Source organism: Podarcis pityusensis, assembly GCF_964106645.2.
Source record: "Podarcis pityusensis genome assembly, chromosome: 3".
In the NCBI taxonomy this organism is placed as follows: domain Eukaryota; kingdom Metazoa; phylum Chordata; class Lepidosauria; order Squamata; family Lacertidae; genus Podarcis; species Podarcis pityusensis.
In genome coordinates this window covers 9,956,957-9,967,216 of record NC_138026.1, presented here as the reverse complement: position 1 = coordinate 9,967,216, position 10,260 = coordinate 9,956,957, and the positions used below count along the sequence as shown (strand labels likewise).

The 10,260-nt window shown below is 44.5% G+C and overlaps 1 protein-coding gene across 6 annotated transcripts in view; it reads left to right on the top strand.

Annotated features, from left to right (window-relative positions):
* Window positions 1-1,551: 1,551 nt before the first annotated feature.
* Window positions 1,552-10,260, top strand: part of FGF18 (fibroblast growth factor 18) — a 163,307-nt gene continuing 154,598 nt past the window's right edge. For 5 of the 6 annotated variants that reach the window (XR_013984104.1, XM_080999363.1, XM_080999366.1 and 2 more), the window contains exon 1: window positions 1,552-1,914. Coding sequence is in view for 4 of the 6 variants with exons in the window: in XM_080999363.1 (XP_080855489.1) it covers window positions 1,866-1,914 (49 nt within the window). In the remaining 2 variants the exon portion in view is untranslated. The remainder of the gene's footprint in view (window positions 1,915-10,260) is intronic. The other variant, XM_080999367.1, reaches the window with a different exon arrangement.

The window sequence follows — 10,260 nt, the reverse complement described above, 5'->3', positions numbered from 1 at the left end:
CGTTGGGACAGGGGCACAGCAGGAATTTTCCCCACTTGGCTGATTGGCTGTTGCCATTTGGGTTTTGCCTGCCGCGTAGCAAATCATCACAACTTGTAAGGTTGCGGATAGGCTCTGGTTCAGGTGATAGGGATGGGAGACGGCTTTTGTCATCCCTATGTGAAGGGTATTCCCTTAAAGGAAACCAGGGACTCGATGGTTTGGTCAACCAGTATGTTTCCGAGCACAATTCAAAGTGTTGGTGTTGACCTTTAAAGCCCTAAACGGCCTTGGCCCAGTATACCTGAAGGAGTGTCTCCACCCCCATTGTTCTGCCCAGACGCTGAGGTCCAGTGCCAAGGGCCTTCTGGCGGTTCCCTCATTGTGAGAAGCAAAGCTACAGGGGACTAGGCAGAGGGCCTTCTCGGTAGTGGTGCTCGCCCTGTGGAACACCCTCCCATCAGATGTCAAAGAGATAAACAACTACCTGACATATAGAAGACATCTGAAGGCATTCCTGTTCAGGGAAGTTTTTAATGTGTGACATTTTAATGTATTTTTAATCTTTGTTGGAAGCCGCCTGGAGTGGCTGGGGTGATGGGTGGGGTACAAATAAATTAATCATCATCATCATCAAACCCTGAGAGGGGGTTGTGCCCTTGCCTGAGTCCAGGGGGACATTTGGGTGGCGGAGATAGCCTGTTCCCGGCTTTCCGCTTATCCAGGTGTTCACCCTTGGCTGACCTATGCTGGAACCCTGGGTCAGCGCTACCTGCATGGCAGGGAGCTAGTCGAACCAGAGCCTATGCAACCAGTCACTTTCTGAAATCAATAAAGTTGTGGCCTAAATTCTGCCAAAAACCAAAATTTGAGTCATATGTGAATTTATTTAGGGGGGAGGTTTCTGGCTCTGAACACACAAAGACCGCTGCCTGAAACCCTGTTGAAAACAATCTCCAACCAGTGCTGCAGCCGCTGTATTATTAGGTCCAGTCAAATACCCTTTTCTGCCTCTCCCATTCCACATACTGCCTGCCCCTTCACTTTGGCTTCTGTCACAGTGTTCCAATGTGCCAGAAGCGGTTGAGTCATGCTGGCCACTTGACCTGGAACGCTATCTGTGGACAAACGCCAGCTCCCTCAGCCTGAAAGCGAGATGAGCACCACAACTCCATAGTATCCTCTGACTGGACTTAACTGTCCAGCGATCCTTTACCTTTTACCTTTACCTATCTTTTGTGTACAGATAAATGTGGTTGATTCATTACCTTGTTATTGTAGACCTCTGGTAAGGGAACCTAATATGCAGGAACAGGAGAGTAAAAGCAAGCTAAGAAACCACAGTTTAGTCCAAGATGCAAAGGACATAATTCTCATGGACATGGTGAGCAATGTGTTGGCGTGCCAGGCAGTGTCTCCTTGTTAGTCAGGTGGACAGCAGTTGTGGGCTGGTACATTTGGCCAGTTTCTCTCTCCTTCAGCATCAGCATGACATCACAATGGCCTTTGTCTCTCCTTCTGGTTGGACACATCCGTGTGAGAACACAGTGGCCAGTCTGTGAAATAGGCAGCATCAGCATGAGATCACAGTGGCCAGTTTTTCTCCCTCAGGTGGCTAGCATGGGCCACAGTGGGCAGCCCCTGTCCTTCAGGTAGGGAGCATCATCTTGTGGGGAGAGGCATTCATTCATCTTCGTTCCTCTTCCACTCAGGCAGGCAGTAGAATGTGGGCAGAATATTTATTTCTCTTGTGGAAGCTGCCAAAAGCAGGTACAATCTCTTCCTCAGTGAGGTGGGCTAAGTTGGGAGCAGATGGTGGACCCTGTATGTTCTTCTCTTAGTGAGGTGGTCAGCAGAAGTATGAGTGTAGTGGTCATCTCACTGAAATGGGCAGCAGCATGCGGACAGAGAAGCAGCAGGCAAGGCAAAGAGCAGGCAAGTAGACAATCCATCTATTACAGGGCCTCTCTGCTTACAGAAAGTGGCCGCGGGTGGTGCTGTGGTCTAAGCCCCTGAGCTTTTGGGGCTTGCCAATCTGAAGGTCAGCAGTTCAAATCCCCATGACAGAGTTAGATTTCATTGCTCGGTCCCTGCTCCTGCCAACTTAGCAGTTCGAAAATTTGCCAGTGCAACTAGATAAATAGGTACCACTTTGGCAGGAAGTTAAACAGCATTTCCATGCACTCTGGATTCTGTCACGGTGTTCCGGTGTACCAGAAGCATTTAATTATGCTGGCCACATGTCCTGGGAAGCTGTCTGTGGACAAACGCCAGCTCCCACTGTCTGAAAAGTGAGATGAGTGCCGCAACCCCATAGTCGCCTTTGACTGAACTTAACCATCCAGGGGTCCTTTACCTTTCTTACCATTTAGGTTTCTATAATACAGCGGGTAGAACTGTGGTCTAAACCACAGATTCTAGGGCTTGCCAATCAGAAGGTTGGTAGTTTGTATCCCCGTGACGGGGTGAGCTCCTGTTGCTCGGTCCCAGCTCCTGCCAAACTTAGCAGATCAAAAGCAGGCCAAAGTGGAAGTAGATAAATAGGTACCGCTCTGGCGGGAAGGTGAACGGTGTTTCCGTGTGCTGCTCTGATTCACCAGAAGCGGCTTAGTCATGCTGGCCACATGACCCGGAAGCTGTACGCCGGCTCCCTCGGCCAGTAAAGCGAGATGAGCGCCACAACCTCAGAGTCGGTCACGACTGGACCTAATGGTCAGGGTTACCTTTACCTTTAATACAGTGACATGGTGTAATGTTTTCAGTTTGCAGGGAAATATCAAATCTGTTTTTTTATCCGTCTTTACTGTGAGATTTTTTATTATTTATATTTTTAAAGAAAAGGTTATGAGGAGACATTGGTCTTCTTTTGTGTATGAAATGGAAGCTCTCTCCGTCAGGTCGATCTGCCAATTAACTTGCTATCTTAAATATCTTGCTTTCTAAATTCTGAGGATGGTGTCTGTGTGAATACCATCTAACACTCCCCATTTATCCAGATATTTTTAATCTGCCCTCCCAGGCTCTCGAGATCACATCATCACATAGTTTCGTTATGAAAATAGCCCTGTTTTCATCAATAGCCTACGCAGAAGTCATCCCTCCAACACTGAACAACGCCAGTTATGCAAAGCCATTGGGAAAATGCAAAGTAGAAGGAATTAATAATATCACCTGAACTAGTACTCCCTACTGACTTTGAAGTGTGAGATTTGATTACTTCGGTCTCACCCTGCATAGCTGGCATTGTAATGAATGATCATAACATTACCCAGACTTGGCTAGAAGACCAGCCAAAATCTATTGACGTCAATCTTGCATCCATTGACATCAACAAGAAAACCTCGGCCAACATATGCAGGAAGAACATTAGTAATCTCCTGCAGGTCTGAAGAAGGTTCACTGTTCATCAGGATGAAGGGCAAAGGCTGGAGGAAAACAAAAAAAGAGTATCCTTCCATTAAGACATAGCATACCTCTGTAAAACCATACTAAATATACTAGACCAGCCTTTCTCATCCTGGTGTACACCAGATGATTTGGACTACAACAACCATTAGCACCAGTCAACAAAGCTGGCAGAATAGATGACATTTCTAGTGCAAGAGGAATAATGGTTTGGCATGCCCTTTGAATATTGAAGGAAACCGTCAAGACCTGACACTCTCTCTTGGCAGAGAAAACATCTATGAAATGCAGTATTGCTGGTCAAGCAGCAGATCGTTCTCTTTTGTCATCTTTTTCTGTACCTTTGGTTTATTCTTGTTTTCTTTATCCAGCCCACCTTTCAATATTTGATTCTTGCTGAGAGGCCTTCTGGCTGTAAGCCAGAGAATTAGGCTGTATGGGAACTTGAAATTCACATTTTTAAGTTTCGTGGAGAAAGGGTAAGATAATAAATATGGAATATCAGCTGTCCTGGTTATACCTTCTTTCTTCCTGGGTTTGCAGTGAGCAGTTGCCTGCCTCTGTTAAACCGTGGAGTTTCCTCCCACCAGATGTAGAGATGGGCACAAGCTTTAAAATAGGATCAAAGACTTTCCTTTTTAAAAGGTCTCCCACATGAAAACCACGGGATGGATCTGCCTGAGATTTGGCACGCTTAGTCTACTCTGAAGGGACTTCTGTGCCTGAAAATTGCATCCACATATACGAAAGTCGAAAAAAGGATACATTCCACATTATAGTCAACAGGGGTGAAAGAGCACTTAGGATCTAAGAGATCAAATTTGGGCCTGAATAATGTAAGTTAACAATTCTCTCCCACCAACTGCTCAAACTTGTTTGTGGAGAGGCTACATTAACCATTGATTTCTTAAGTATATGCTTGAAATGACACTACAAACTCAATGTAATGTTTTTGTGGGGGTTGTATTATATAACTAGACTTGTACTCAGTTACTCTTTATTATTTGGGGAAATCCCAATTTTATTGGAAGGGGGGAATGTATTGAATCAGAATGACACAGAGCAGAACCAAAACAGGTTAGGCTGCCTCCAAACACTACACACCTCTAGCTTTACAGAGGGTGGTGAACACAGCGCATGATATCATGGGCTGCCCCTGAGCCCGCTAGATGACATCGCAAGGGATCGTTGCCTTAGGAGCGCGAGGAAAATTCTCAGGGACGATTCACACCCCGGCCAGCACCTCTTTAATCTTCTACCCTCGGGCAGGAGATATAGAAGTATAATCAGTTGTACCAACAGGCTAAAAAACAGTTTCTATCCGTTGGCTGTTAGGCTGCTGAACAGAAAATAATATAGCGCAACTGACTTTCGGGGTTTGTGTGTTATGCGACAAGCACACAGAGTGCAATGAGATTGAGTGTTTGTGTGGGGAGGGTAAAGGTAAAGGTAAAGGGACCCCTGACCATTAGGTCCAGTCGCAGACGACTCTGGGGTTGCGGCGCTCATCTTGCTTTATTGGCCGAAGGAGCAGCTTCCGGGTCATGTGGCCAGCATGACTAAGCCGCTTCTGGCGAACCAGAGCAGCGCATGGAAACGCCATTTACCATCCCGCCGTAGTGATACCTATTTATCTACTTGCACTTTGACGTGCTTTCGAACTGGTAGGTTGGCAGGAGCAGGGACCGAGCAACTGGAGCTGACCCCGTCGTGGGGATTCGAACCGCCGACCTTCTGATCGGCAAGCCCAAGAGGCTCAGTGGTTTAGACCACAGCGCCACACACATCCCAGAAACCTAAAGAATCCTGTGGCATATCAAAGATGATAATATTTTTGGCACCACACCACATCAACTGCTAAGATTAAGCAATCTTCCAATAATTCCTAATAAGACTTAATGACAGAAATATAAGAATGTAAACCAAATAGCAACAAAAACAATACATCTACACCAAAACAAATGTTGCCCCCCAAGCAATACCCCTAAATATGACTATCCACAGATCCAGATTCCAAACACAAAGTCCCTTCTACCAGATCTTTCAGAAACAGTCACACAACAGCATGGGTAGGCAAACTAAGGCCCGGGGGCCAGATCCGGCCAATAGCCTTCTAAATCCGGCCCAGTGAATCAGCGTGTTTTTACATGAGTAGAATGTGTCCTTTTATTTAAAATGAATCTCTGGGTTATTTGTGGGGCATAGGAATTCGTTCATCCCCCCCCCCCAAATATAGTCCGGCCCTCCTCAAGGTCTGCGGGACAGTGGACTGGCCCCCTGCTGAACCCTGCACAACATGAATACTTTTCACAGAATGATCTAGGGAAGTCTGATATGACTATAGTGCTCTTCACTGTAGATTAAAGGGTATTTTCTCTCTCTCTCGCTCTCTCAGACAAAAAAGTGAGGTATAAATAAATATATAATAATGATGATGATGTTCTTAAAAATGAGGACTTTTGCTTCCTCAAATTCTTCCCCCCTTTTAATATTTTAACTGCAATAATAATTTTATTATTTATAAGCCACCCATCTGACTGGATTGGCCCAGCCATTCTGGGCGGCTCCCAACAAAATATTAAAAACACAATAAAACCTCAAACATTAAAAGCTTCAGATGGCTTCTAAAAGTTGGATAGTTGTTTATTTCCTTGACATCTGATGGGAGGGCATTCCACAGGGTGGGTGCCACTACCGAGAAGGCCCTCTGCCTGGTTCCCTATTACTTCTCTTCTTGTAGTGAGGGAACTGCTAGAAGGTCCTTGGAGCTTTTAAAGGTGAGAATACTTTGGGAAAGGCCGTTGCTCAGGGCTGGAACATCTGCCTCGCATGTAGAAAGTCCCAGGTTCAGTCCCTGGTAACTTCATTTTTTTTTTTTAAATGATATTTATTAAAATTTCAAAAAAAAGAAAGAGATTACATTAATAAGAAAATTAACAATAAAAAGGAAAAATTAACAATAAAAAGGAAAAATACAAAATACAAAATACAAAAAAAGAAAAAACAGTTAAAAACAATTCCATCTTTTCATCACTTCTCTTACATTTACTTATTTCCCGGACCTCCTCATACCACCCTCTTTTGTATTCCAATTCAGTTTGTTAGTCCAGCAATTCCTTTCCCTCCTTTTTAATCCTGATCTTTAATCTTCATATATTTTAACATTAAATTTTTACGTATTAAAAACCAATTTTTTCATATTCTTTTATACCATTACAGCTAGAAACCACTTAACTTCAATCCGTCATCATTCTAACATTCATTAATTTTACAATATTTCTGTAAGTAGTCTTTAAATTTCTTCCAAACTTCTTCCACCGACTCTTCTCCCTGGTCTCGGATTCTGCCAGTCATTTCCGCCAATTCCATGTAGTCCATCATTTTCATCTGCCATTCCTCCAGTGTGGGTAGATCTTGTGCCTTCCAATGCTTTGCAATAAGTATTCTTGCTGCTGTTGTAGCATACATAAAGAAAGTTCTGTCCTTCTTTAACACCGATTGGCCGACTATGCCCAGGAGGAAGGCCTCTGGTTTCTTCAAGAAGGTATATTTAAATACCTTTTTTAGTTCATTGTAAATCATCTCCCAGAAAACCTTAATCCTTGGGCATGTCAGTCCCTGGTAACTTCAGATAAGGGTGAGAAAAGGCTTCTTTCTGAAACTCTGGAGAGTGAGGATATTATTGAGCTGGATGGGTTGGATATGTGTGGACGCTCAGAGGATGACCTCCAAACCATCCTAAATATCTTCGCAGAAGCTTACGAAAAGCTTGGCCTGTCGCTCAACATCCAAAAAACCAAAGTGCTGCACCAACAAGTACAAAATAACCCCTCTGCAGCGCCACAAATCCAACTCAATGGTGTAACGTTGGAAAATGTCGATCACTTCTCCTACCTAGGCAGTTATCGTTCCACAAGGGTCAACATTGATGCCGAAATCCAGCATTGCCTGAGCTCTGCGAGTGCGGCTTTCTCCTGATCTCTATTTCAAACTTAAAAATGGAAAGTGTAATGCTGGTGGTCAACAAAAGAAGTTTAAAGACTGTCTCAAGGCAAATCTAAAAAAAATGTAGTATAAACACCGACAACTGGGGAACACTGGCCTGCGAGCGCTCCAGTTGGAGAACAGCCTTTACCAAAGGTGTCATGGACTCTGAAGACACTCAAACTCAGGATGCAAGGGAGAAACGTGCTGGGAGGAAGGCACGCTTGGCAAATCCACACCGTGATCAACTCCCGCCTGGGAACAAATGTCTTCACTGTGGAAGGACGTGTGGATCCAGAATTGGCCTCCACAGTCACTTATGGACTCACTGTTAAAACCGTGTTTATGGAAGACATCTTACAGTGGTACCTCGGGTTACATACTCTTCAGGTTACATACGCTTCAGGTTACAGACTCCGCTAACCCAGAAATATTACCTTGGGTTAAGAACTTTGCTTCAGGATGAGAACAGAAATCGTGCTCCGGTGGCGCGGCAGCAGCGGGAGGCCCCATTAGCTAAAGTGGTGCTTCAGGTTAAGAACAATTTCAGGTTAAGAACGGACCTCCGGAACGAATTAAGTACTTAACCCGTGGTACCACTGTACTTGGCTATTAGTGATCGCCAAAGAATGGCAGACTCTAATGTTCCCGTGTTGACAAATCACAAGCACCAGGAATGAAATATAATGTTGCCATGCAGACAATATTGATCAATGCACTTCTGAAAATTAAAATAGGAATGTAATTTGGGTAGTTCCTGGCATTTTCGTCTGCCGTATGTGAGTTTTCCAGGAATGGGCAATAGTTCCCATATCACGCCCAGTGAGATGTGATCATTGTTCTCATTGATTCTTTTAAAGAGTTGTGTTTTTTTAAATATTAATGGGAGTTGAGACAGACTTGCTTTCCCCCTGCTGAATAACATCAGTGGCTGATGTGAGAGTTGAAAACCACAGACGTTTGGTTGGTGCCCTAGAGGATGAATGACTTACCCATTCCAGAGCATGAACTTGAATTTGTCATATGTTTGGATCTGGAAAAATAACCCTTGTATTTTGTGCTGCTGCCAGCATAGGAACATAGGAAGTTGCCTTGCACTGAGTCAGACGGTTGTTCGGCGTTAATAATACTGGGCAACAATTTTTTACTTTTTGAATGTTGTCTAGATTTCTACAACTGATTTAGGGTATTTTTGCACTGCTGAATCAGGAAATGGCATCCGTTTCTCTCCATCAGGTCAGGTTTACTGTAAACTGAATGGTGGGCATTGATAAAGGAAAGTACACGTAAATTGCATGTTGCTTCACCATTTTTCAAACTTCAGGGCTTGAACTTCTGTTTCTTGGAACTCCTGGAATGCTCAGCGGCAGGGAGGTATCTCTTCAGAGTCCAACAGTAGTCAGCCATCATGACTGCGTCCCAGGGACCCTGATACCTGGTCTCCATCTCTTTCACGTCCTGATAGAATCTCTCCCCCTGCTCGTCACTCATTGAACCCAGGTTCTCAGGAAACCGGTCCATATGTGAAAATAGGTAGTGCATCTTGACGCTCATGTTGCAGCCCAGGTTTCTGAAAGCAGTCAGCATGTTGTTGACAAGTTCTGCGTAGTTTCTGGCCTTATTGTTGCAAAGAAAGTTCTTCACTACCAGAACAAATGCCTTCCACACTTCCAGTTCCACTTCATTCATTGACTTTCCGAACTCTGGATCTCTGATGAGCTGACGGATCTGAGGACCGTCAAAGATGCCAGCTTTCAACTTCTCCATGGTCAATCCTGGAAAAGCCTGGCACAAGTAAGTGAAGCAGTCACCATCCTTGTCCAGAGCCCTGGTGAACTGCTTGATTAAGCCAAGCTTGATGTGCAGCGGTGGGAAGAGTATTCTGTCTCTGTCCACCAGAGGGTCGTTGATGACGTTCCTTTCTTTGCAAGGCACCAATTCCTCCCGCACAGGCCAGTCCTGTAATGCTGAGCACGGTCCCTACTATCCCACATGCACAGAAAACCTGAGTACTTGGTGAAGAAAAACTGTTGTCCCAACAAAAAGTTCACCATCTTCAGGTCAACACAAATAAACCACTTATGCTGATCATAACCAATTTTCTCCAGCACATACTTCACCGCTTCATAGTTTTCCTTCAGTGTAGTTGAGTGAGCCAGGGGTATAGAGGCAAACTGGTTGCTGCTGTGTAGCAGAACACATTTCAGTGATCGCTTGCTGCTGTCAATGAACAGTCTCCAATCTTTGGGTTCGTACTGTGGCACTCCAAGCTTGAGCAGAAGCTGCGCAATATCTGCACAGTACACCAAGTCCTTCTCTTCCGAGAAAAAACGGAGGTACTCTTGATGCCTATTGCGGAAGAAGCTGATGCGAGCACTGTCAGAGAGGAGGTTTTTTCCCTTCAAACTGGATGCCAGCAGTTCAGCAGAGTCTTTTAACAAGCTGAGGTCGCGAACTAGATCATTCAACTCCTTTTGGGAAAATGGATGTGGAGCATCATGTTCAAGAACCACTTCTTCTTCTTCATGTCCTTCAACACTGGAGGCATCTTCGTCACTAATGTCAGGAAGTTCTCCGAAGATAGGCACTGGAATTTCATCACAATGAGCTACAGGACGACGTGCTGATTGAAGATCAGGATACTTCATGGGGCGGCTGCCCCATTAACTTAGTTTTGATCCCCCAACTTTATGCTTTGCCGCACCAATTTATGGAAGATTTCGAGGTTTTTTGACTTCAAACTGATCCCTTTTCGACATAATCACCCAGAACTATCGGACCTGAATACTTCTTGTCATTAAAATAATCATTTCCAATCAAAACAATTATTCGACATGGCATTTTACCCCTACCAACTTCTTCTAAAATGCTCCACACAAGCGTACATGTGAA